We start from the raw sequence: 27423 nt of genomic DNA on the forward strand, positions 1-27423 counted from the left end.
GACACCATCAAAATACATTGAGAAAGCAAGCAAGAGGCCCAGTTACTCTGTATCTTTTGAGAGAGGGATTATTTGTGTTCATTAATGCATAGGGGGAAAATATTACTTTTGAGTGATGGAAAATTCCCATTGTTAGCACCATAGTGGCAGTTTATGAACATTTATTACTTTAGTAATTAGAGGAAAACTATAGAAGTAATTTTAAATAGCACAGTTGGTAAGATTGCTAGCAAATTATGCCAGTTACAGTTGTATACCCATAATTTATGACTTTCAGGTGGACATCCTGTTGAAGACAGTCATTTTCACCAATCATTATGATATGATATGTATATATATGCAAATGCCTCCAGGCTGTGATTTTCCATACCAAAACTTATGAAGTGATAATCATCACTTCAGAGCATCTGACACTGTCTGCACTGGGCCTGCACAAGACTGTACATGGTCAGTAATGAACAGGGAAGGGGCTCACAGGGCCACATCCCTGCCCTCTCACCTACTGGCTACTGATAAATTCTGGTGGAGGGCCAGTCTTTATCTTAGGTTCCCTATCGACCATATCCGTAGTAACAGAGATGGCCCTGGTTAACTTTGGTGGGTCACAAAACAAATATGAGATAAATACTTTTAGTGAAGAAGTGGGTTGACAGAATATGGAGAAGATGAGAGACGATGATGCTAAGATTAATCAGAATGTATTATATGCATGTACAGAATTTTCAAAGAGAAAAATTAATTTAAAGAAGAAAATGTAGTTATAGATGGTCCGTTGCTCGTCGGTTTGTGTTCAGATGATACTCACACAAGGAGATGCAACCCATGATGGTTAATTAGGCATCCTTTCTGATTTGCTGATGGTAGTGTGATTTTTTGTTCTTAAATGTTTTGAATAGATTCACAGACGACAAAAAAAAGAGAGGGTGAATCTAATCAAAATTCATTTTAGAAATGCTTAGAGAATTAATATAAATATTAAAATTTTTTAAAAAGAAAGCAAAATGATTTTAAATGCTTGATTGAAAAACAAAAAATACAGAACCACAAAACTATTATGGGTAAACTGTTTACAACCATATAATGGCAGTTAAGTCTACTGAAAAATTTCTAAATCAGTAATTTAGCAATCAAATAATATATGCTTACATGAAAAATAGGGAGTGTAATTTTCTGGTAGGTGAAGAGTTAACAGTTATTAAATAGAAAAGTCACTCATAGAAAAACTAATCTCTCACAGAGAAAGAAAACAAACAAGAAGATATACAACTTTAAAATATCAAAGTCCTGGAGGGGCTAGAGGGGTAACCTAGATGTTATCATAAATATTTTTGTTTATAAAAACATTAAAAGCTCTTAATTATTGTTGTCATTCGGCAACCTCCATTCCTCAGGAGAAGAAATCACAATTGGAAGGCAAGCTTGCCTAAGACTCTGACCTTTTGTCTAAAAACATATCCTTCATGCTACCGCTCCCATCCTAAAGGGACAGCTTAACTTGTGATGAAGAAAAACTGTGTTCAAAGTTCATCAAAAGTTGTACTTCTTTACAGCTTAAAAGCAAGTGACTTACAGACAATTGGAAAACACAGAAAATCAAAGACCTATAGAAATGCATCAACAAGGTCCTACAGAAGACACAATTCTCTAGAAGGCAGAAAGACCTGAGTAACACACTTTCAGAAGACAGTTAATGAAGAGCTGATAACATTTTAAATTATTCAGAAAGTGTCAGGAAAAAATGCAGTCCAGACCGACTCTGCAAGCCATGAGAAGCATCATATAGGGAACACGTAAGTTCGAGGATGAGTACACAGAAAACTGTTAAGCTTGTGAGCCCGTGGATTTCCAAACAGAAGTCCAAACTGAAGTCAGCTGGCTGGGAGGAATAGTCAAAAATACCATTTCACTAGTATAGCAAACTTTTCTGATGTCACTCAGCAGAGTTTAAAACTCTAAAGTATGTCCATAAATTCACAACATAGGGACATTGGCATCACAAGCAGCCACCATATATCCTGGGCAAAGCCATTAGAAGCTGAAATCATCTGACTTCAAGTCTCATTTTCTTTCAGAAGCATTGACATAACTGTTTGCATTCCATGTTCAAATTATTACAGACACAGTGCCTGACTGTATTTGAATACATATCATCTACTTACTTGTTTAGCAGGAAAGAGAAACAGGAAGTGAGATGGCAACCCACTGGCCAAAGACTGGAAGGTCATCCAGCCCATCCACTTTCTTCAATGACCCATTTGAATTTATTCCCAAGGCCAAAATCCCCAGTGCTGCCACTCCCCATTTAACTTAGCCTTCACCCAAGCATCCTACCTCTCATACTCAAGAAACAACCTATAAAAAAGCACCCATTTATCCTCAGATGTGACTTTTTTAACCGGGCCACACCTTCCATTTGAAAAGGAACAAAGAAAAACAAAAGAGGGAGAGGGAAAAGAGGGAAAGGGAAGAGAGGGAGAGGGAGAGGGAAGGAAAGGGAAAAGAGGGAGAGGGAGGGACTGAAGAATGAGACTGGAGTTTGCCTTTCCTGAAGTAGCTTTTTTTTTTTTTTTTCATGTTAAAAACAACACTGGCTGGCCACCTGCCGTTAGCTGACTGTTTTCCTTTCCCTATCAGGAAGCATAAAGCCCTAATCCTTTGCATTCACTAAGCAGTTAACACCTTCCTTTTTTTTTTTTTTTTTTTTTTTTTGGTTCTGGGCCTCAAGTAAGTTTTTTGTTTTTGTTTTTTTGTTTTTTTTTTGTTTTTATTTTTAAAGAAAAAGGATGGCCATTTAAGAGATTTGTAATATCTGTTCTAATTTTAATACACATATGTGTGTGTATTCTCTATTTTTTCATTTTTAATCAAGTGTAAGCAAATTTTAAAAAATGACATCCTATACATTTATTTTTTATCTTAGTCAAACAAGCCAAGAGGGCTCCTTCAGGACTACTTCTGTAAGCTTCTTCCAGAATGAAGCTGGGATGTGCCACTTCAGGAGTGGGATGATGGCTTTCAGAGGAGCAGACCTGAGATTGTGAAGAGTCACCATCTGTCCTTCTCACTCCAAATTCTTCAAGAGCTGTTCTGCCTGTGGCTCCAGCCATCAACTGCTAGCCCTCTTGCTTCCTAGGCACAGAGCTTTCTAGCTGTTGGGTTTTTCCAAGCACAGTGTCTTTCTTTACACAGCACTCACCAGTGTTTTTCAGAACAGAGTTTGCATCAGAGTCCCAGGGAAGGGCTTGTAAAAACAATGCTTTCCTCCTCCTGCAGAGTCTCCAAGTCAACTTATCTAGGGTGGAGCCCTCTAAGAATTTGCATTTGTAACAAGTTCCCAGGTGAGGCACCTGCTACTAGAGAGGAAACCACCCAGGAGAACAAATGCCCCAGATCTCTCCATTGTCCTGGTTCAGAATCTCCAGACACACTGCCGGGACCATCCACTATGGAGATAGACATTGCAACCTGGAATTTAATATCTTCTCTTTTCATATAGTGTTTTAGAAATTCTTTGAGCATTTCATACATCCATACAATGTATTTTGATAATATTTATCCCTACTTGTCCCCAACTCCTTTTCTTTTGAGATACAGTCTCACTACACAGACCAGGTTCCATTTATTATCCCCTTGCCTCAGCTCAGGTCTACCAGTAGTCCAAGTCTGCACCACTACAGCAAGGTTGCTACATCAATCAACTCTCTGTATTTTCCTCACAATTACTTTCTCTTTGTGTACAGAGCACACAAACATCCTGGATCAGGCTGTTCAGATTCAGATACACATCCCCCTGATCTCTGAAGTAGTCAGTCTTCAACAGAGTCCTAGAATGCCAACTCTTCCCAGAAGTCATTTATAACGCACCTTAATTAGAACCTTCACTTGTACTTTTATAACACTTACACAAGCCTGCCTTACATTATCATTAGTGGCTATTATCTAGCTCTTTCTGCTAATTACACAGGTGAGCAATTAAGAAGATACACCAGTGTCAAGCTTACCAGACACTTTGCTGTGTGGCACAGAACATGGCACTTGACTGAGAGCCTTGAAGAGATGATAGTATATCTCTCTGAAGTTACTTGTGGGGAATAAATGAGCTAATTCACATAAAGTACTAAACAGCATGATTAGCAGATAGAGCTCAGGAGATAATGGTAGTAGTTTCCTGAAAGTGTTCATTATCCTCGAGTTCCATGGCATTATTATGTGGTCAGGTCTCTTTCTACCTTCAATAATGTTGATGTGACTGTTTGACCAATAGACTGAGACAGACAGTGGCTGTGGTCTAAGCTCTCAGAAATGAGTAGCATCTACCTGAGGAAGCTCCCTGTTGGATCCTTACCACTGTGTGATAAGGAAGCCCCCCTGGCTTGTAGCCTTCACTGAGCTCCCAACAGACAGAAAACACATAAGGGAGCCATTCTGAACACAGATGGTCCAACATAGGTGCTTTGTCATATAAAGTAGAGATGGTGAGCTGTCTTCACCCAACCTAGCCAAAACTGTACATTTCAGAGCAGAGGAAATGGCTCATTATTTAAAATTATGAAGTCCTAGAGTGCTTTATTATATAGTAATAGAGACCAAACAAGAACCTGGTCATACATCTGCATATTTTCTGTCCTCAAGCAGAACACGTCTACTGGTCAGAACCCTGCAGAGGGCTCAGCACAGGGTTCAGACATTTCTAGAGGGAAAAGTCTGCTTGGCTTTCTCCTTGCATGAGAAAACATACAATTTCCCAAGAAAGTATTCCTTTTAACCTGAGAAAAGTGTTACCTTAGTCAGGTGGACTGAAGTCCTCAGATAAAAGCCTCAGCTGTGTTCCAGGGTCTACAAAACAGGCTGACTAGATAGGATTTTGGAAAAGCATCTTGCACTTACCAAGACTTGTTAATTATGGTCTGTGACCTTTCCCAAGTAGTAATTCCCAAACAAGAAGAATTGTCTAGTTGGTGCCACTTTCTTACCACCCAGCACAGCACCTGAGTTGGTGGTAAAACCCTAAGGAATCTTCATTAGTTAAATGTTGAATGAAGGCTACTGAAAACATGTTTGGGAGAATGAGAGCAAGCTCCCCCAACCCCCGCCCCGCCACCCCAGGAGACACAAATAAAAAGTCTTTAAGGAAAAACCAACAGCAAAACCTTCTGTCCTGATATCAAGTTGCTTTGTGAACAACTGTTTTTTCTTAGAAGTTAGGAGCCAATGCACACATACACTGGAGTAATTAGTTTGAATAGCAATCCCAGGTCTTATCCAAGTCCCATTAATCTCCTCACAAACACATACATACAATGTGTCACCTCCACTTAGAGTCATCACCTTAACAAATGTCAATTGTAATTGCTGCCTCAGATCAGTTTTTCTCCCTTTCTCTGTCAATCTGTTTCCAAAAGAGGCCAACTTAATCTCTCTTAAACCTATTTTTACCATATCCCTTTTCCTACCCCAGAGCCTACTGAGAATCTCAACTGTCAACTGCTTGGAATTTAAGCTCATTAAGAATTCAACCCATTAACAATGCCTATTAAGGCTTTCTAAAATTCTTCCACTAATTTCCCAACCAACTTTTTCCTTCCCCAAACCCTCCTGACACCTTATTACCACTTTCTAAATGGGAACAAAACTCCATGGAACCATTGATATAGTCATGCTGAGATGTGGTTTCTTAACTCTGTCTGTGAGACTGTATTATTTTTGTCAAGATACTTGAGCAGAAAGCTCACTGCCTTTATATTTTTGGATCTGGCTATACTTAGGATTCTCTTACCTTGGCCTCTAGTGTTAGGGTTCCAGGTATATGTCACCATGCTTACCTGATATATTTTCAGGGTGTCACTCCAAGAAGGAGGGGACACTCACCAAGTACTAGTCCTCATCACCTTCATGCTTTCACAGGTTATTTAGAGACTTCTTTAAAATAATCTAAAACTTAATTCAGGGAGCTGATCAGATGGTTTAGTAGTTAAGAGCACCAGTGGCTCTTGCAGAGGACCTGGGTTTGACACATCACCTACACCATGGCTCATGTAACTCCTGCTCTATGGGGATCTGATCCCCTTTCTGACATCTACAGCAACCAAGCACACACATGGCAAACAGACATACATGCAGGCAAAAATTCTTACAATAACAGATTTGACATTAAAAAAAAGCTTATTTCTATTGATTTATATTTTGTGAATGTAACTGCATTTTAATATTCTAATTACAAAAAAATATTCTAATTACTTAAAACATCCAACTTTTTTCATGGATAGTGCTTGTCATTCCTCTGGCTTTCACCATCCACCATCCCTAGATAGCCATAGCTGATATGTATGGAAGAGGGTGGCTTTAGGGCAAACTCCTAACACATCTTCAAAGTGGTCTTTCATTTTGAATATGCTAAAACAAACCAATTGAAGAAACTGAGCATGACCACAAGAGTTGAGACTAAGCATAAAGAGAGGTCTACCATCTTTTCTACTTGAACTGTGACTTTGTAGTGAGTATGCTCAGGAATGTTCTTGAAGGAGTACACTCTGGTCCTGGCCTCAAAGTGATTTTGGTGCATGGGCTTCCTGTAAGAATGCCACACTTTGTGAGAGGAAGGGGCTACTTGGGAGGAATTTCATGAGCTTGTTACCTACTGCAGGTGATACATTTTCTTTACTTTTACATTGTTTTTGTGCTTGTTTTGACTTAAATTCACCAAGATGTGACTGTATTGCATTTGGTTACATGGCCACTTCTAATTGGCTGGGGTGGGGTGGGAGGTTATATAATGAAGTAAGTACAGGGAGAGTGTCTTAGTTAGGGTTTTACTGCTGTGAACAGACACCATGATCAAGTCACTGCTTATAAAAACATTTAACTGGGGCTGATTTACAGGTTCAGAGGTTCATTCCATTATCATCAAGGCAGGAGCATGGTAGAGTCCAGACAGGCATGGTGCAGGAGGAGCTGAGAGTTCTATATCTTCATCTGAAGGGTGCTAGCAGAATACTGACTTTCAGGCTGCTAGGACTAACTTATTTAAAGCCCACTCCCACAACGACACACCTGCTCCAACAAGGCCAAACCTACTTCAACAAGGTCAAACCTACTCCAACAAGGCCATACCTCTAAATAGTGCCACCCCCTGGGACAAGCATACACAAACCATCACAGGGAGAGAGGGAGTGATAGAGAGTATTAGTGTATGAACTTCTCAAAAAGAAAAGATCCTAATGTCTTTCATAGAAAGCAATGTAGGCCTGGATTTAACTACTTGATGTATTGCCTGCTTTCTTTCCTTCCTTCCTTCCTTCCTTCCTTCCTTCCTTCCTTCCTTCCTTCCTTCCTTCCTTCCCTTCCCTTCCCTTCCTTCCTTCTTTCCTTCCTTCCTTCCTTCCTTCCTTCCTTCCTTCCTTCCTTCCTTCCTTCCTTCCTTTGTTCAGACTCAAATCAAGAAAGAGAAATGCACTATAACAACAGGAGACAGGTTTAGTCTAAAGAGTGAGCAGAGAATTAGGACGGAAACAGCAGTCTATCAGCATTTCTGTGCCGTTCTCAGAAATCCGTCTCCTTAAGGTACACCGGGGGAGAGTTGACAGAATCATATCCTAATTACAGAGTACAAACTCTCTATGAAAATTAATGAAGGGCAAACAGTAACCAATGATGCTCTTTTATGGAGTCAGAAGTTCCATTCAAGTGAGATCCTGGCATTCTTGAGACTTCCTTTCTGTTTATAATTATCCACAATCTCTTGAAAGGGACCTGCAAACCACTAAACCTCAGAAGGCTAGCAATTCCTTGTAGCTACTGTGTAACATTTGGTATTTTCAGCTGGGTTTGGGGGGAAATCCTAGAAATCCAGAGCACTTAGAGTGAATAGAAGAAACCAGGTCAGGCAAATGCTTAACTTCATTGACGGAATCAGAAGTCAGATGGAAACTGACACACTTTGGCCTGGAGTTTCCATTCCTAAAGCATGGGTGTTGTCATTGACCTCCAGGGATTTCACAGAAAAAAAAGATAATGAATGTGAAGTATCCGGATTATAAACAAACCCTTAAACTGTTAAGTCTGCTTCCTTCTCCATATGCTTAAATTTCACCCATTAGATAATTTCAAAAACAAAAAAAGGGTCCACTGTTGATGGATGGGAGAAAGAAGTTATGGGAAAGTAACTGTTTTAGTTTAAAAGAACACAAAGCCTAGATCTGTGTTTTCTACTTTTAGATAGTAGCATGTATAAACAGAAGTATTCATGCCCATTTGAAAATAATTCCATCAAAAAGATCTAACATAATATAAATTCTATTCCCAAAATGTGGAGATGTGGGAAACAGTGTGACAGGCCAGTGAGTGGGGCTATACAGGGAGTAAATCACAAGTCTAAATTCACCATGACCAAAGTCCAAAGTTCTAACACAGTGCAGGACCCTAACTGGAGCTGTGTGGGGAACAGAGTGGCAAAGGAAAGACAAGTGATTCTCTGGTCCAATTTTCACTGTGCTGCTCTTCACAAGTTGCCAACACGAAGCGTTTTCAAAATTCCTAAGTCCTACTTGGAAGGGAATGGTTTTGTTTAAGAAAATGCTGTCTGACAACTGTAACAAAAGGCGTTACTCTTCCTAGAAGGCACTGTCCTAACTGACCAGCAGGCTTCCAGGCGGGAGCTGCTCCCACTGGCCCTTACTTTTCTCTAGCTAATGGCATGTGACTTTCCATAATGCCTGTCTGATCCCACAGAACCAGTTATTTCCAACCTGGCCTCAGGCTTGCCAAGAGGATGGTGGATTTGGCTGACTGCTGTGGCTCTTACCGGCCACTCTGATTTGAAAGAGTGTTGCTTCTCCCAGAAGGAATAAGAGAATACACCACAGAAGTCAGGAAAAGGGAAGGAACCAAGATCTGGCCTATACTTCTCATAGTTCACTGAGATGAAAAGGTTTGTAGGAAGAGTAGAAGGATCTTTTTATGAAGACAGTCTACTGTAGACTTGATTATAGGTTGATAAATTATGGTATTTAATCCTTATAGTACACACAAGTTTGTGGCTAGGCCAGGCCAGAGTTGTGACAATTAAATATCCATCCACCTTACAGACACATGTAAACTGCTGATCTCATATTCAGAACCTAATCAAATTATGATGATGATGATGATGATGATGATGATGATGATGAAGAAGAACAAAAGATATGAAATAGTTGGAACTATTTGAGAGGACATGTACCTGTAAGTGGGGTTGTTGTCAGAGGGAAGACAAAAACATATTCATGAAACAAAGTGGAAATCATTGTTTTTTGTAAAATACAACAGTACAGCTTAGTTTTTCTGTCCAGATTTGAATATATAAAACCACGTCTGACTTACACTATATTAAAATTACTATCCACAGAGACTTTACCATTAAGACTTAGTAGTGAGATGGGTATGACATGCAGGAGACTGAGGCAGGAGGATTACCTGAGCCTAGGTAAATGACAAAAGCCTAAAAGCATAAGGAGGTCTCACCTCTAAACAAAACAAAAGAGTGAAAAGAAGTGAAGCCAGACAACATTACTTAAGGAAACCATCACACCCATATGAGATACAGTTCCATATTGATACATTTGCAATACCGAATCAGTGCTGGACACTAAGTAGGGTCTCCACTGTGTTTCCCAGAGTGATTCATCAGAAGGATTCCAGGATGATGTTTGTTTACTCCAACGAGTGCTGTTTCTGTGGAGCTGCTGAGTGATAACAGATACTCCAGTAGTCTACACAAATATATCAGCCTGCATGGATGCTTGAGGACTGAATGGATTCAGACCCTGTTGGAAGATGCCTGCCACTCTTGACAAGCTCCTCCTAGCCTGTGTAAAAGTAGTCTTTGGCCACTTACCCTAATCTACACAAAAGAGAGAGCTTAAAGGGATTTGAATACAACAAGTAAGCATTGGGCTGACACTCTTTAGGAAGAAGGCAACCAAAACAAAATCAAACAAAATAAAACCCATGTGATTTAAAAATCTAAAGCGAACTGAGATAAAATTACATTTGGAGAAAATAAAATTTGAAGACAGAACTTTGTGTTTTGAAAAGATGCCTGGTGGGGGACTTTCCTGATCAGTCTTAATTTAAACCAATCTGTAATAACACTCATAATCGGCTAAATCTCAATGATCTGAAGAAAACCACTTCGTTGCTAAGCAATAAAAGTAACTAAGAAGCAGCATTGTGTGGATGTCCTGGGAAGGGCCCAAGAGACTCGATTCTCACATTATCCCTGGGGACTTGCTGCAGAAGCACCCTGGCTCTCCTACGTTCCTCCAGCACTTTTGGATTGGTGATGTATTTAAATTATTTAAGTTAAATAAATTGAAACTTTTATTGAACAATTCAATGTACCGTAATTTAAGAAAAAAAAAACCATCATTTAGAAAATGCACACTAATCATTCATAGTTAAACATCCCTGTGGCTTCTCACTGTGATCAGGGTGATATAAAATGCAGACACCATGTCTGTCACTATCTGTCCACAGCCTTGTTTCCTCTCCTCTCATTGCATTCACTGTCCCTTCTGCAACTGATATAAATATCCCTCGTCCTTCCTTCTGAAGACCTTGTGCTTTCCACCTTTGCCTGAACTCGTTCTTCCAGCTGAGTTCACAATATGGCAGGTCTAGGGCTAAATTACCTTCTGTCCTCTAACACGTCGATCTAGATAACACTATCCCCTTCATTCTCCCTCATAGCATTTGTCTCTTTCCCTGCACAACAGATTACAATGTTAATATTATTTCATTTTCTTTAGAAAACCAGACACCATTAGCATGAGGCTGTTTCCATACTTTGAATTCCTATGTTTGGAATGCAATCTAACTTAGTGTATAAACACACTGAAAACCTAATTTAGATGAAAAAAAAATGTAACAACAATTGAGTGTCAGCCAATCAGGAACAATCAAGCCTCAGGCAATCACTAGTTTGCCACATGATCAGCCCATGTTCAAATAAAACAAAGGATTAACTGAAACCAATCAGGCTACTCTCTTACTTTACTTGTTCTGTCTATAAAGACTCACTATCCATATAGCCCAGTACCTGCTTTGAACCCTCTGGTTACCCATTCCACAAGCCAACATTTTGTTCAGCTAAATTCTCAAGTATGACTGTCTTTTTTTTCTCTTGTCAGTTAAATGTCCATCTCTTCTTATGGAGTCTAAAGCTCAAGAGAAAGAAACCAGGTCCACATTTTCTGCTGTACTCATGATATCCGGGACAAGCAAAGAACATCACAGAGACAGTTAACATCTGTTGAATGAATGAATGCATATGCCTTCTCTCTTTCTTTCTCCTTTCTTTTCAATTACCACTTGAAATATAGGATATTGTTATCCTAACTTTATTTCATAAAACAGTGGTTGCTATGGCAGTCCTCTGAGAGGCCCCACCTAGCAGCTGACTCAGACAGATCCAGACTGATCTGGATCTGGGTAAAGCCAAACTGTGAATGGAGCTTTGGGGACTCTATTGAAGAACAGGAGGGAGGATTGTGGCCCCAAAGGGGATAAGAACTCCACAGAAAGACAGTCAAATAACCTGGACCCATGGGGCTTTCAGAGACTGATCCACCAATCAAAGAACATGCACAGGCTGGACCTAGGCCTCCCTATACATATGTAGCAGATGTGCAGCTTGGTCTTTATGTGGGTCCTAAACAACTGGAGTCAGGGATAGCCCAAAAGCTGTTGCCTGTCCATAGGATATGATCTTCTAGCTGGGCTGCCTTGTCTGGCTTCAGTAGGAGAGGAAATGTCTAGCCTTACAAAAACTTGAATTACAAAGGTGGGGGGATATCCAGGAGGGCCCCACCTGCTCAGATAAGAAGGGCAGAAGGCAAGGGTGGGGGAAGATTGTGGGAGGGGTGGCTGGGAGGGGTGCAGTGAGCCGGATGTAAAGTGAATAAGTAAAAAAAAAAATAAGTAAATAAAAATAAAACAATAAAAAAAAATGATGGCTATAGATGGTGACATGAACTAAAATCTCAGCTACTTAAGAGATCAAGGCAGAATAATCACATTCTGGGAACAAATCAAGACTCTGACTCAAAAAACATCAGTATAGGGTTAGGGCTCAACCTCAGTGGCAAAGTGCTTGCCTAGAATGCTGGTTAGATTTTGTCAACAGGACACAAGTTAGGGGTATGTGGAAAGGAGGAATCTCTACTGAGAAAATGTCCCCATCAGTGTGACCCCCAAGGCAAGCCTGCGTGGGCATTTTCTTGATTAACAGTTGATGCAGGGGTGATCCATCCATGGTGGTCAGTGCCACTCCTGGCAGGTGGTCCTAAATTGTATCTGAAAGCAAGCTGAGCAAGCTGGGGAAGGGGTAAGCACTTCAGCTTGAGTTCCTGCCCCCAGACTCCTGCCTGAAGCTCCACCCTGAAATGAACCGTTTCCTCTCCAAGTGGCTTTTGGTCGAGGTATGTATTGAAGCAACTAGGAACAAACTGGAAAATTAAGCAAGGGCCTGGGTTCGATCTCCAGTACCACAAACAAGCAAGCAAGCAAATAAAAACAGACTTACAGTTTGACTCAGAAAACAGAAAAGGTAGAAGCAAATCTCCTAACTTCCCTGCTAACTGTTCTAACCAGAGGAAAAACGGTAGGATTCTGAGGGTGTTGCTTCGAACTCTTATTATCTTTCTCTAGACAAGAAATAACATTAATCATACATATAAGGAAAAATCTTCCACAAATCCCTAACTTGTAGCTTAGTCTTTGAGTGTTCAGATAATATGGCTAAAATGTTACCAAAAATATCTGAAAGAACATCTTAATTTTTCAGGTCATGGTGACTGGATGGTCCTTGTGACTGTTATCTTCAAGTCGTGCAAAAAAACCATAGCCCTGCCTTCCTCTGTGTAACTGACTATGCACTGCGCCCAGTTTGGAGGGATCCATCGCTGAGATCCACAAGTGCCACTGGCGGTTTGGTTTGCTCACAAATGTTTTCATAATGTGTTAGTATTCGGTAAGGAAGCTTTACTCAGTTAACTCTCTGGATCACTGACTGGGCCCAGACTGGTAACCTAAACACTTTGCTTTTCCAGCATCCTCACTGAGTCAGTAGAGTTGGACACTGACCTATGACAAATCAGACTTGAGTCCCTGGTCCTCCTGGACCACACGTAACAAACCCAGCAGGAGCAAGAAAAACCATGATATAAGAGTCAGAAAGCAGATGCTGTGTGAATGGACTATAAAAGGTCACGCATGAGCCTTGTGGCCCAGCTTTATTTTTCATAGTGGATCCCTTTCCCCCGCTCTCTAACCTACTCCCATTCTTGGGAGTTCTTTGCTTTTCTTACTAAATCAGCTCTATCTGCAATTTTCTGAGGGATTTCCAAATTGATTTCCAGAGTGGTTGTACCAGTTTGCCATCCCCTCAGCAATGGAGGAGTGTTCCTCTTTCTCCACATCCTCAATTACATGTGTATGTTGTCACCTGAGGTTTTGTTCTTAGCCAATCGGATCGGCGTGAGGTGGAATCTCAGAGTCATTCTGTTTTGCATTTCTCTGATCACTAAGGACTTTGAACATTTCTCTAGGTGCTTCTCAGCCTCTGTTGTGAATTCTTAGCTTAGTTCTATACCTCACTTTCTGACTGGGTTGGTTGGTGTTTCAGTGGTTAGCTTCTTGAGTTCTTTAGATATTTTGGATATTAGCCCTCTATCTCTACTTCTTACTACATTACCATGTATCCCTGGGTACAATTCTGGGGCACAAGAATCAAGAAACGCTAGTAGGTGACCTCTGGCCTCAGACCTGTGCTTATAACAGCACCTTGATTTCTTAGCATATAGAGCAGCCTTTTCCCTCTGTATTCTCTTTCCTTCTTTTAACTCATGGTAAGCATTCGCTAAAGAAAATAAAATTCTCAGGAAGAAAATCGATAGTTTTACTTCCTTCTTACTAGACAAAATACAATAGTATTTTAAAAAATCACTGCCTATTTGCACTTTATGAAAACTGGTTTTGCTGCAGAAATGACTCAAATTCCGATCACTGCCTCCTCCTTTTGGATAGACATGGAAACATCTTATCTCCATGGGCAGGAAAAGAAAGGATTGAATTTGTTTTCATAAATTCAGCTCTGCTCACCAAATCCATTCTTTACAATGCACAACATACACAAAACAAATATACTTTTGTCAATCAGTTGTCATTGTCAGCAATCATAGGGCAATTTTTGAAAGACAAAACCCTTCATGTTTTACTTCGTTGAAACCAATGAAAAGGCAGATTAATATTACATATCAACACTTAGCACACATGCTGTACAAGGTATGCTCACAATTCAGTGCTATTCACCGAGAGCTGTTTTTATAACTACTTCTGTCTGGCACTAGGGGCCCAGGTCAGCGGAAGGATGGGCACCTGCTTATTCTGTGGGAAGCCCTGAGTTAACTCCCCAGCACCATGTGTTCTATATCAAGATTCCAACACCGAGAATTTCAATCATAAACATGTTTCACTTTGAAAAGTAAAAGCAGTTAAGTTCTGGAAGAGAAACTACACTGCAATTTTAAACAGTAAAATATGTGACATATTGGGAAAGGGTCATAAAATTTGTCAAAATGGGCATTTTCAGATTCACCTTTAGCTTTGAAGGGTCAGTGTTTCCCCCATGAAACCACTGTATCATAATGGGTTCAAATTATTTAGAGTACTTACGTTCCTTTTTCCCCCTCATATAAATTCTTTAAAGTGACATTTCTAGTGGTCAACACAACTTTAGAATGGTGCTGAGCTCATGGGAGCAACTGTGCCTCTCAGAGTAGACCTTCCTTCTCCTCACAGCTGTTGGCAATGCCCAAGCACGGGTTGGGGGAAGGCCAATGTGGAATGCTGCTGACTTTCTGAAGGTATATTGGACACTTTCTCCTCCCTTCAGAACCATCTAACCCAAATATCAACAGCCCTGAGGTTGAGAAAACCCTACTTTAGTTTAAATATCATTTAAAAGCCCAACGAGTAGGACCGGCTTTTATTTTTCTTGATTATAAAATATAAATCGAATTACAAAAACACTAAACACTGCTTGGTGACAATTCGAGAAAAGCAAAGTCTGGCATAAATGACACTCCTGGGAAGAATTAATTTTACAATATCCAAAGTCAAGACAGAACACTTCTGGTGTACAGTGGCTCTATTTCAGGCACTTTAACTTCACCTTGACTTTCTGCCTGGTATCTAGTAGGTATTCATTGAATACGTCTTTGTTTATCTTGGACAGGGTCTCACTATGTGGCTCGGCCTCAACCTCTCAATCCTCCTGCCTCAGCCTCCTGCAGTGCAATAGCAAGCATTTGCCACCCTGTCCAACTCCAGGAACTCTTGAGCGTGAGGCAAAGAAAGCTGCAAGCTAAGAGAGGCTTGCGGTTCACTCCCCCCCCCGACCCCGTCATCTTACTACACACTGGCATGTGGAGTGGCCCAAAATCAAGCTTCCACCACACAGAGGACTCCAATTCCCTCAGGAGGAGAGTGAAACAGAAATAATCCAGGCAGTTAAATGAGGACTTGGCAAAGAGCTGACTCGCAGCTCCCACCACTGAGCTTCAAAACACTAAGAGAGAGAAAGAAACTTCTACTGTAATTTGGGTCTCCTATACGGCTGTTTACACAACCTCTTGTATAGGTATTTATGCCATCTGATCGTCCCCAAGGTTACTGGAGCTGAAGGCTCATTTTACGTAAATAAATGCTAAAATGGCCAAGTTTTTAAAATTCCAATGCAAATAACTGAGAATCCGCCTCCCACAGTTGGCCTATTTATAAAGTTAGAGAGGAGGATTTTCTATCCTTAGTACAGTCAATTTTCATTTATCTCCCGTAAGAAAAGGGGAAAGAGGCATACTGAACCGACTGATGTCAGTAGTCAGGGCTGCTGTTTTAAAATACAATCTTCTTCTTAACAGAAAAGGGCATTCTTAGAAGTGGGCCTGGTGATACATCCTTGCAATCCCAGCACCCAGGAGGCAGAGGCAGGGGGGAATCCAAGTTCACAGCCATCTTGGCCTACAGAGCAAAACAGGTGGAAGACTATTGTTTACAAAATTTTTAAAGTCATTATTGTTATAAAGCTATGGGATTTTTATATGGAAAGTAGTTTTGATCTTAAAAACAAAAGCATTAAAAATGCCAAGATACTGCTGGAGAGATGCTCAGTGGTTAAGAGCACTGACTGCTCTGCTCTTCCAGAGGTCCTGAGTTCAAATCCCAGTAACCACATGGTGGCTCACAACCATCTGTAATGGGATCCAATGCCCTCTTCTGGTGTGTCTGAAGACAGCACAGTGTACTCACATACATGAAATAAATAAATAAATCTTTTAAAAAAATGCCAAGATACATATTATAATTAGTCTTGCCCCAATCTTATATTTATGGACCTTTCTGAAAAGTCTCTTGCTATGTATCCAATGATCAATGAAATCGTTATAACTTGAAAGTCAAAACAACCAGGGTCATGTGATTTAGAAAGTGAAACAGCTTGGTCTGAAACACATTTCTTGGTTGGTTTGTTTTCCTTTTCTTTTTCTTTTTTAAAGATTTATTTATTTCATGTGAGTGCACTGTCGCTATATTCAGACACACCAGAAGAGGGCATTGGATCCTATTATAAATGGTTGTGAGCCACCATGTGGTTGCTGGGAATTGAACTCAGGACCTCTGGAAGAGCAGTCAGTGTTCTTAACCGCTGAGTTTAATTAATCTGGAGATTCAATTCCCATGTAAATGTGTACCTGAAACACATTTCTAAATTCTAAAAAATCTGGGTGCTTCACAAATCTAATGCAGTTCAGGGTATAAATTAGTTATCCCTTATTTCAGTTATTAAGCTCAAATATCTTTATTTTATACTTAAAAAAAACCAAAATGTATTTTATTTGTAAATACATGCTATACTGGTTACTGCTTAAAGAGTTTTGGTTCTTAATCTATAGATAAGTTTATCTACTAATAGGAAATAAAATTCTTCACACCCTTTCGTCTCAATTTCTGTCTGTGGCATTAATTGGCCAGTAGGCCACACTCTTCTGCAGTTAAGGAAATGGGTACTAGAAGGCACATTTGGACCCAAGTAAATATTTGACTAGTACAACAGTAAATCCTGACACTTGAGTCTATTCCAGGTACCGCAGGTTTGCGAAAATTCCATCAGTACCCACTCTTTAAACCAGATCTCTAAATATTGAAATAAATCATAAACATCATTTTGTTAAGAAAGCTTTTAAGAAGATCTCACATGCTGAATTCCATAGAGGCTCTCTGTGTCAATGAGAAAGGCTCCTGTATAAGCCCATGTGTGTTCCTGGACGTCTCTTTTTCTTTTAGGGCTTCACATAGTCGGTTTGTTTGATTTCCATCTTTCAACATAGGAGACTGGTCTTGGCTAGGGCCTCTCCACAGGCTATGCTGAAGCTGGGCAGAACATTTTTGCTTTCTTATCAACTGGCTCTTAAGGGGCAGAGAGGAGAGTCTGCCGCACATCTATGATCTTGTTTTCCTTCTTTTATTTTCTTGGTTCTTCAAGACCAGTTTTCTCTGTGTATCCCTGGGTGTATTGAAACTCACACTAGAGATGAGGCTGGCCTTGAACTCCTGTCTGACTCCAGGAAGTCCTCTTCAAACCTTTAAATGTACCTCAGTTTACTCCTCTCATTAGAATATGAAACAAAAGAGGAGTTCCTTTTTATCAAAAAAACAACTTATCTAAATTATTTTTAAAAAACTGAATTTTCTGGAGATTCAATTCCCATGTAGATGTGTACCCTTTCTTCCTTTAGTTCTTTCTTTCTGTTTGTTTTGTTTTGTTTTGTTTGACAAGAGGTCTTGCTATGTAGAGCACATGTGTTTCGAACTTACAGTGATCTCCTTGTCTCTGCCTTCCCAGTGCTGAGCTCCATTACCAGCAAGCCTGGCTAAATACGCACTTTTATTTTGGGAACTTAACCAGAAGTCACTCACCATTTCAGTAAAACCACCTTACAGTATCTGAGTCAACATGATGGTAGGCGTGGATCAGGATTCTCTTTCAACTGTGTTTTTATAGCAAAGCTATAAAGAGGTGCAATTGGCCATAAGCTCATCATATCTTCAAGGGAACATGCACATAAATGGCAATTCACATTTTTCCTGTTTTTCTTTTATTGAAGATAGATTTTTTCCATACATTCTGATTACAGTTTACCCTCCCCCAACTCCTCTGAATCTCCCCCCACTTACTCTAAGTTACTTTTCCATGAGGGAGCAGGAAACGAATGTCATGATCCACTGAGATTTTTACTTTTATTTTTTGGCTCTTTATTACATCCTCCTTAAACATCCAGTTTATCCATAATGTCCATGATGGTTTAGTAAAGCACAACAGAAATACTTTATGAGCACGAGAACTAGGATTTGACTAGGGTTTAAACCATTCACTGTTCCATGTAAGTTTCCTTATAAGCCAGACACTGATCCTATTGAAGATATATACTTGATACTTGGGGAACCTTTTTGTGCTCTTCCAGTTGGAGATATTGCAAAAACCATAGAATCGGCTAAGTGTCAATGGTGTGTGTGGGCAGCGGAAAGGCACACAGGGCCAGTTCGTGTTCTACCTTAACACAGAATGGAAAAACACCCAAGGACAAGATGGAGTCCTGCATTTCTGTCTGCTTTCAGGGTGTTATGTGACTTGGTGATTGTATTCTGTAGCACAGTCACACATATTAGTGCTATTGTTGTGTTTATAAAAGATAAGGGAGAAGGGGAATACGTTTTGGTGGATATGTAGCCAGGCATGGAGGAAGGAGGTGCCTCTGCTGGCCCATGATGAGGCATGCCTTCCCTGAGGGACCAGCCACAGCACTGTATAATATAGAATAGAGGAATAGAGTTTATTCAGGGCATGGGGAAGGGAGTCGAAAGGGTAGTAGAGACAGAAAAAGGGAGGGAGGGAGGGAGGGAGAGAGAGGGAGAGAGAGAGAGAGGGAGAGAGAGAGAGAGACAGAGAGAGACAGAGAGAGACAGAGAGAGACAGAGAGAGAGAAAGAAAAAGAAGAAGAAGAAGAAGAAGAAGAAGAAGAAGAAGAAGAAGAAGAAGAAGAAGAAGAAGAAAAGAAGAAGAAGAAAGAAGGAGGAGGAGAGGTATAGAAGAGGCTGGTCATGAGCACATGGAGAGAGAGGGGGGAAGGGACAAGAGGACAGAGCAGGAGCAAGAGAGAGGGGAGGAGGCGAACAGCCCCTTTTAAAGTGAGTCAGGCATACCTGGCCCTTGCCAGTAACTTGGCGGTGGGGCGGTGGGGAGGTGGGAGGGTGGGGGTGAGGGGGTAGGGGGGTGGAGGGGTAGGGGGATGGGGGGGCTTAAACAAAAATGCTAACAGCTATATTCTCAACGTAGAACAGGACAGACGACACTGACAACCAAACTGTGCAAGTGGCTACGGAATAAAGCTCCTTATTTAAAAGGCTGAGGCTACGTGTAGAACTGCATTGGTGCTGGCTCGTGGATGATACAACTGAACTCCCACTGTATGAGCAAACTGTTCTTGCCCATGGAAGTGATGGTAAACAATTTTTAGATATGGAATTCAGGAACTGTTTCCACTCCCAGCCAGGACCAAGTTCTCACCTGTATAGCTGGGTGTGCCTCCTGAAAAGCTGGGTACACCCTTGCACATCCCTAGCTCTCTCTACTTCACTGTAGAAGCTCTGGTCACAGGCAACGATCAGCTGACACTTTATGGATTCTCATGTGTCTACATAAGGTCCCAGCAGAAAGTCTAAGGAAATAATCTGTAGTGAAATAAGATATAGCCATGCTCTGTATGTAATGATTACAATTCTCTTTGCCAAATTACCAAGAGCCAAGATGTATCTAATTGCACACAAATGGATATAGAAGAGGGGACAAAACCAAAACGAAACCGAAACCTACAGCCAACTGATAAACCAAAACAAGTCAGGATGTAGAATTCCAATTAGAAAACTGCATCAAGAGAATTTAACATTATTGCCAAACGAAAATGTAATAGAGGTGAATGCCATTCTTTGTAACCTAATATAGGAATATTTTTAAGTTATTGAAAACTCTGATGAATTTGAAGACGTTTTCATTTTAACTCTTGAGTTTTTGAAAATGAAAAACATCACTCATGACTTACATAGGAAGTAAAAAGATAGATTGTTAGCAATATTTTTATTAATGATTTTCTTAATTTTCTCCAACGGTCTCATATACACATACAAGACACCAAAGTATAAGTACTTTCTCAAATTGTATGGCCAAGGGTCAAATATGTGATACATATAAAAATTCTTGATTAACCCAGTGGACATCTCGAGTCTCCCATTTTCAATGGTTTATTCTCAGTGTACCGACAACCACATGACTTCAGTTTGTCTGTCTTGTTAAGGCTGAAGTTTTGAGTAAAGAGTATACATTAACCTGCTCTAACACTGTAAATGTGAGTGATTCAGAAATTAAGAGGAAAAGTACTTCTGCCCTTGGCCCCCTCGGAAATGTTAGTAGCACACCCCCAGAATGCTCTTACCCGCAGGGCCTCAATCACGAGGTCTCTGGCTTCTAGTTCACCTTCCATCACACTGAGGAGCATCCGCAGCTCTGATTTGCTGAGGGTGTCCACATCAAACTCCTTTTTCTGTAAGGAAAATTGAAAATGGAATCAGTACTGACATCCTTCCTGATGGATGTCCCGAAACCAACCATGATGGCTTTGGGATATGCATCCCATGTACTGGGAAGTGAAAGCTGGCAGTTCCCAGGGCTCACTAGTTGCCATTCTAGCCTTGACAAACTCCAGGCCAATAAGCAGCCATGTCTTTACAAAGGGGGTGGGGTGGGGTGGGGTCAATGCCTGAAGAATGATATCCAAGATTGTCCTCTGGTCTCCACATACCTGTATACACATGTACATTCCACATGTTCATATGTAAGTGTACATATATACAAAGGAGAGTAATAAGGAGAGGCATGAAGGACCTATGGATCATTCTATCCATCAGCTGGGTGAAGAACTGATGCTCCACCTCCTAGAAAGAGAAAACCATGTAGTGCCATTTCTGCAAGTCTTGACTAAAAGGAGATGTAGTTGTCTGACTGCCTAAACATCTGGACTTAGACTCTCTGCAAACTATGCAGCACAAATTTAAAAGGCTCTGGAGTCTATAGCAAAACAGGCCCATCCTTGAGATGGGGGTGGGGGAGGGCGCTAATGTTGAGGGTAACAAGAAAACACAGATGTATTCCTTGGTGGGTCCCTGACATAGTGGCTCCTGGGAGGGGATTATAAATTCCAGGGCATCCAATAATAACAGATCTTGTTTACAGAACATTCTACAGCAGAGGCCACCAGCTGGCAGTCTATACCCAGATCTGGCCTGCAGATGTGCTACTTGGGCCATGAAGAAAAGTTTCATCTTCCATTCAGCCTACATTAGAAAATCTGAATATTTTACTAAACATTTTAGAACTCTGTCTTCTCTTCAAGTCAGATATTTAAGCTTTCTCAAATTTCCAATGCCATAGGCAAGAATCCAGAGTCGAAAAACAATGTCCCTGTTGAAGGAACATAGTCTTCTTCATATTGTCAACTCTTCCTCCTACACACACACACACACACACACACACACACACACACACACACTCACAGAGAGAGAGAGAGAGAGAGAGAGAGAGAGAGAGAGAGAGAGAGAGAAAGAGAGATGCTTTAATTAGCCTGAACTATCACCCGTATAGTTATCCTGAGGTGTCATCGGGTGACATTATTACCAGGTAACAGAGATAAATAAACCTATGTATGTGTTTCTTGCACTTCTACAAAGGTTAAGATATGGTTTAAGGGCTAGAGAAAAGGGGCTTCTTAGAGACTCGGGAACAGTATGAGGAGTCTGTACAAGGGCTATGACAGTCCTATTCCATAATCCACAGTCTTCTAGCCCTATCATATCTTCTTCTACAACTTCCTAGTTCTCAGCTTTGCACATACAATCATTGACTCTAAATTCTTGTTCTTAAAACCAACCTCTTTGCTTATGACTTCTGCATGGACGTCTTCTGACATCCATTTTATAGCTGGAACTGAGAGACGATCATTTAGAACTGAGTTTGAGTTATTGTAGAGGACCAGGTCCCCTGCCAAACACCCATGGTCTCTGCACTCTGTGCAGACACCCGTGATAAACCCACTTACTCCCTACCTGAGAAAGACGATTTAGTTCATCACTATATGTCTCCAGCCATCTGAGTTCAGAAGTTGTTCTTCTAGAACTTGATTGTACATTTATGTAGCACTCTGTATTTTCCAAAGTATTCCCAAACATCTACAGTTAATCCACAGAACACCATAACCTCTATTTTTAGTTCAAGAAACTACAACTCCTAAGTCAGAAAGTATATGCAGGTCATGCAAGTAGTAAGCAATAAACCAGGTGCACCATCTGTGCCGGGGCCTGGCTTATCTCTGCATGTGGTACACAGTACCAATGCTCCAGAATGCAATATGTGAGCATCACATTAAATGGGTGTATCCTATCAATTAGTCAATGAGAAATGGTTTGGCGGGCTGGAGCGATGGCTCAGCTGTTAATGGCTAGGCTCAGAACCAAAAATATAAGAGAAATGGTTTGGCATTTAAGTTTCCAACACAAGGCTCTTCCTATGAATGCACAAGAGCAAGCACAGCAAAGCCCATGACGTCAGGGACTGTCACAAGACATGACCAGAACCAGTCACATCTCATTCCCAAGGATCCCCTAAGGAAGAGAATCATGATTTACAGTGGCAAGAGACTAGATAGCTCTGCAATGAAAAATTTCTAGCTGAATGGCTTCTTTTTACAAACGGAAGCACTGGAGAAACCACCATTTATCAGGGCACTGTAGACATCCGCAGTCAGCAGTGAAGTTCAATATACTATCTGAAACTCTGGTCCACAAACAGAGCATCATCACAGACAGTCGTCGAGTGCAGTGCTTCTCAAACTTCAGCATGTGGATGGACCACCTGAGACTTGGTCTTAAACAAAGCAGGGCTCCCATCCTAAAAACGTGGTACCAATGGAGGTGGGGTGGGTTTGAATTTACCTAACAAGCTGCTGCTGCTGCTGAAGGGTGGGGAGTACTTTGAGAAGCCCTTCATTAAGCACATTGAAAAGCCTGACACTTCCTTTGTGCATTTCTTCTGAGGACTGTCCAAGAACATATGTATAAAACTGAGCATAGAGTTTAGATGTGCAACTGCTATGAATAGCCCAGATGATCTGTGTAGAGAAGAGCTGCGTACTGCCTACAAGTTTGTGTTTTTAAATCAATCAACCCAAGTACAATAAACTCAGCTTCTTGACTACGAAGGAAGACAGACTTTTATCCTGGTTTTCCCCACTGAGACTGCAATTCCTCCGTGCTATAGAGAATAATGTTTTATTAATGCTGCTGCTGCTCATTCTAAAGATTTTAATTAATCGTGTGCCTTATTGTTCTTGTTTCTCCGAAGCTTCATGGACAAAGCACTCTAAGGACTAATAAATTATAAAAGACAGTGCCAACATTCCGATTCATGGTAAGAGTCATGTTAAGAGCTTGCCATTGGCAGCATCATGGCACGTGACCTGCAACCAATTCTTCTATTTTCCTATGAATTATGTCAATAAAAGGGAAATTCATCAAAGGCATAACACACTGCTACAAGTGTTCTTGCTGAACCACAAATGTATCATACAAAGTGTTAGAAAAAAAAAGATCCATTGTCTACTACCAAGTATTAAGTGAGATATTAGTTTGGACACACATTGTGTCTGCTCATCTCTCTCCCACTACACCAAGCTCCACTTCTGCATCCTCAGTAAAACATTGCTAAATGCTTGATTTCAATGATAAAATTCCAATACTACTTTCAGATTGCTATTGCCTACTACTGTATGCTTTTGTCCTCACTCTAGTGAAACTTGGGGAAAGAAAGTACCGGAAAACATGGTGGAGCTCTAAAGACGCTGACTATTGCACACGTACAAATTAACAGGACTCTGCTGCTTCTTACTGAAAAATAAAAAGGTGAGCGAGCTCAGAAGCCAACACCAGGGGCAAATGTGTAGGAGGGTTAAGTGTGGGATAATAAAACTAAGCATGCAAAAAATGCCACCAGAAAACTTTGTACCTATGCAGGCTGATTAAAGTCACACACACACACACACACACACACACACACACACACACACACACACACTGATATTAAAAGCCTCCTTTAAAAGGAAGAAAGAAAGGCGGAAGCACTCTGACTTCTTCTGGGCTAAACCCAGAGATGTATGTATGCTAAGCTAATGTTTTATCACTGAGTTATTAGCTAAAGCCACATTTGACTTCTCCATCTTGAAACAATGTCTCACCAAGATTGGAAGACTAGCCTTGAAGTTACTCTGTATCCATGCTCACCCTCAACTTGCAATCCTCCTGCCTCAGTCTTCTGAGCAGCTGAGAGGACAGGCATGTTCCATTAACCCCCCCCTCGGGGGGGTGGGAGAGGGGAAAGAAATGAACAAAGCCCTTTGGTGTTCTTTCACTTGAAATGGCTTTGATCTCATAACCCTACAGCACAGGGAACTTAGATGTTTTTAAAAAAAAATGGTTAATGTATCTTGGTTCAAGACTAAACTGAAACTGAATTATCCTACATTTGTGATATTTATTTTAAAACAACCACGATAATCTAATTTTCAAAAGAAGACAGATGACAGAACACATAGCTATTCACATAACAGCCGTAGGATCTTCAGAGCACCGAGGAAAACATGAAGACTGTCCCCTCAAGAGAAACAGTTCAGACTACATTTTATTACTGACCTCATTTCCCAATTAAGAGAAAAAAAAACCCACAAAACAAACTATAAGTCCAGGTTACATCCTTTCAATGACAATGGCACAAAGGAAATAATAATAATCAATGAAACCTACAACAAGAAAATGAAACCCATCTGTCCTAAGGTCTTTTGTCAAAGGAGTCACCAAATCCAGGAAATCTACTGTTCTGAACACCTATTGTAAAACAAATTGCCTGAGTCTGGTCAAACAGAACATCTGCCTTGAGATATAGCAAGTCATATCTACTAACTTACAGTGCTCATTTATCATGGAGGAAAACCGTTGACTGGCTTGACCTCAGGTCTACAATTAGCAACCTTTCTTACACAGTCCACACACATCCACAAGTCTAGGATTGTACTTCCACATCAATTATTAGTTAAGGAGATACTGTATAGTATAGATCTGGCCACAGGCCAATCTGATCAGGCCAATTCCTCAGTTGACCTTCTCCTTCCCAAACTATAGGTTTGTGTCAAGTTGACACCTGACGCCAACCATAACAGTAGCCAAAAATCTTACAAGGGATCTTCTGAGCTACAGTGGCAGAAGTATCCTTCAAACAGTGGCCCAAACACATCAGTCATATTAATGATCCTTAATGAAAATGAACTCAAACAGAGCTAGCCATTTTGCTTGACTCTTTTCTTCAACACTAAGTCCTGCCTCCCTTTTCAGTCTCATGAAATCAATGCCTTTATAACCTTAAGTAGGAAGGTATCTGAGAAAGCAGAGGGCTTGGAGACCAGGCAAGAGATAGATTTGGAAGGGCAAGTCACTTTATCTGCTTTCAGTAATCTCTAAACAGGGGGTACTAGACTAAGTGGTTTCTAAAATCTCCTCTAGTTCTCAAGAGCCTTGATTTCATGTGCCATGGGGGGAGGGGAACTGTATTAATGGATTAAAGAAATCTTACTTTTTTTTCTTCTTGAGATTAAAAGCCTTTGAGAAGTACTTGAGGAAAATTGATTTTGCATTTCTGCCTCAAAGTTACAGAAATGTGTTTTTTCCGAGTTTAATACTTGATACTAAGAACTAATTCCATTCAGATCTCTGTAAGCGAGCCAGAGTCTCTCTGAAGACAAATGAAGGCTAAACAGAGGGAAATTGATGAAATACCTTGAACCTTTCAAATCTTGGATGCTGTATTAACATGATTAGAAATTAGGTGCAACTTTCTAAATATTTAGAGCCTGGATTTAAACCAATTAACAAATTCAAAGGGAAAAAGCACGTGGTCCTCAGGAGTTCAAACTATTTTAAAAAGTATACCCAGGTGTGGCAGCTCATTCCTTGGTCTAAACACTTGGGAAGCTGAAGCCAAGTTGGACTGGGCTACTGTGAGTTCCTGTCAAAACAACTGAAAGAAAGACAAGAAAAAAGGTGGGGGAGTTTGAGTGTATCACAGAGGAGGAGAAGGGAGGAGAGGGGAAATGGGAGAGACTCTCACCCCTGCTTTTGCTTCCCCAACCCACTTTTCTCACCCCTTCTCTTTTGGATCCCATCTTTCTTCAGCAAATGGGGCCAACGTCATGCTTGTATGCTCTTGTAGACTGCAGAAATCTTTCCCTTCCTCCGTTCAATCTTAAGAGTCTGTCACATTTTCTCATGTGGCAATTAATCACAGTCTTCCTTGTGCATTTCCCCAAAGTATAAACTCATCTTTAGCATTATCTATCTCCCCATCCTTACTAGCTGTCAAGACAGCAAGAATATTACATCTTCACATGCTTTTATCTAACAAGTCTCCCTCCATCCAGTACAAAAGAGAAAGGGTGCTATGGCTCCAGGAGCAAGTAAGACACAATATGACAGGCTACTCCAGGGGCACCTTCAGTCACATAGAGTAACCCACACTAGGAAAGGAACTAAGGTAGACCTGATAAGAACTTGATAAGAACGCAGGGCCTACCATGTACCTCAAGGCAGGCAGTAAAGCCTAAAGACTTTCACACTAGACAAGCAACTATGTGTGGGAGGAGGAGACAGTGATAAGGAGACAATGCCAGGAAGGGAACCCGGCTATGGGCATAGCTAATTTTAAACCAGGAGAAAACTAGAGGGAAAACAGAAAGTGGTTCAGGCAGGCCATTTCCTCCTCTCAGATTTCCTCTTCCACTTTCGCTCCAGAGAAAAAAGTACCCCTATTTCAGAAAACTAACAAAACAAAGACTAAAACCAAGTACTTTTCCAACGGAACTCAGATTTCCATGCAGCCCAACAGGAGGCTTGAATCAGCCCCTCAGTGAGAAGCCTTCCACATCCAACAAGTGCCACAGAGATGTTTATAACACACCACATAATACATTTTGATTATGTACGGTGTCAAGTGCCAACATGATGATTTTCAGATAAACAAGGGCCTAGAAGGCAAAACATGATGGTCTTGGAGTTATCATACCCTTTTGAAGAAGAACGTGGGTCTTTGGCATCATCTTGGTGCCTTTTTGGTGAAATACTGAAATGCCAAAACAAAATCACTTACAACTGCGTTCCCACTCCACAAACACTGTACTTACCACAGCC

The 27423-nt window shown here is 40.7% G+C and overlaps 1 protein-coding gene across 4 annotated transcripts in view; it reads right to left on the reverse strand.

Annotated features, from left to right (window-relative positions):
- Positions 1 to 27423, reverse strand: part of Cttnbp2 (cortactin binding protein 2) — a 163143-nt gene that overhangs the window by 130283 nt on the left and 5437 nt on the right. For all 4 annotated transcript variants that reach the window (XR_015685327.1, XR_015685326.1, XM_087656211.1 and 1 more), the window contains 1 exon segment: positions 20577 to 20684. Coding sequence is in view for 2 of the 4 variants with exons in the window: in XM_087656211.1 (XP_087512337.1) it covers positions 20577 to 20684 (108 nt within the window). In the remaining 2 variants the exon portion in view is untranslated.

Source organism: Rattus norvegicus, chromosome 4 (genome assembly GCF_021556685.1).
Source record: "Rattus norvegicus strain SHRSP/BbbUtx chromosome 4, alternate assembly SHRSP_T2T, whole genome shotgun sequence".
NCBI lineage: Eukaryota > Metazoa > Chordata > Mammalia > Rodentia > Muridae > Rattus > Rattus norvegicus.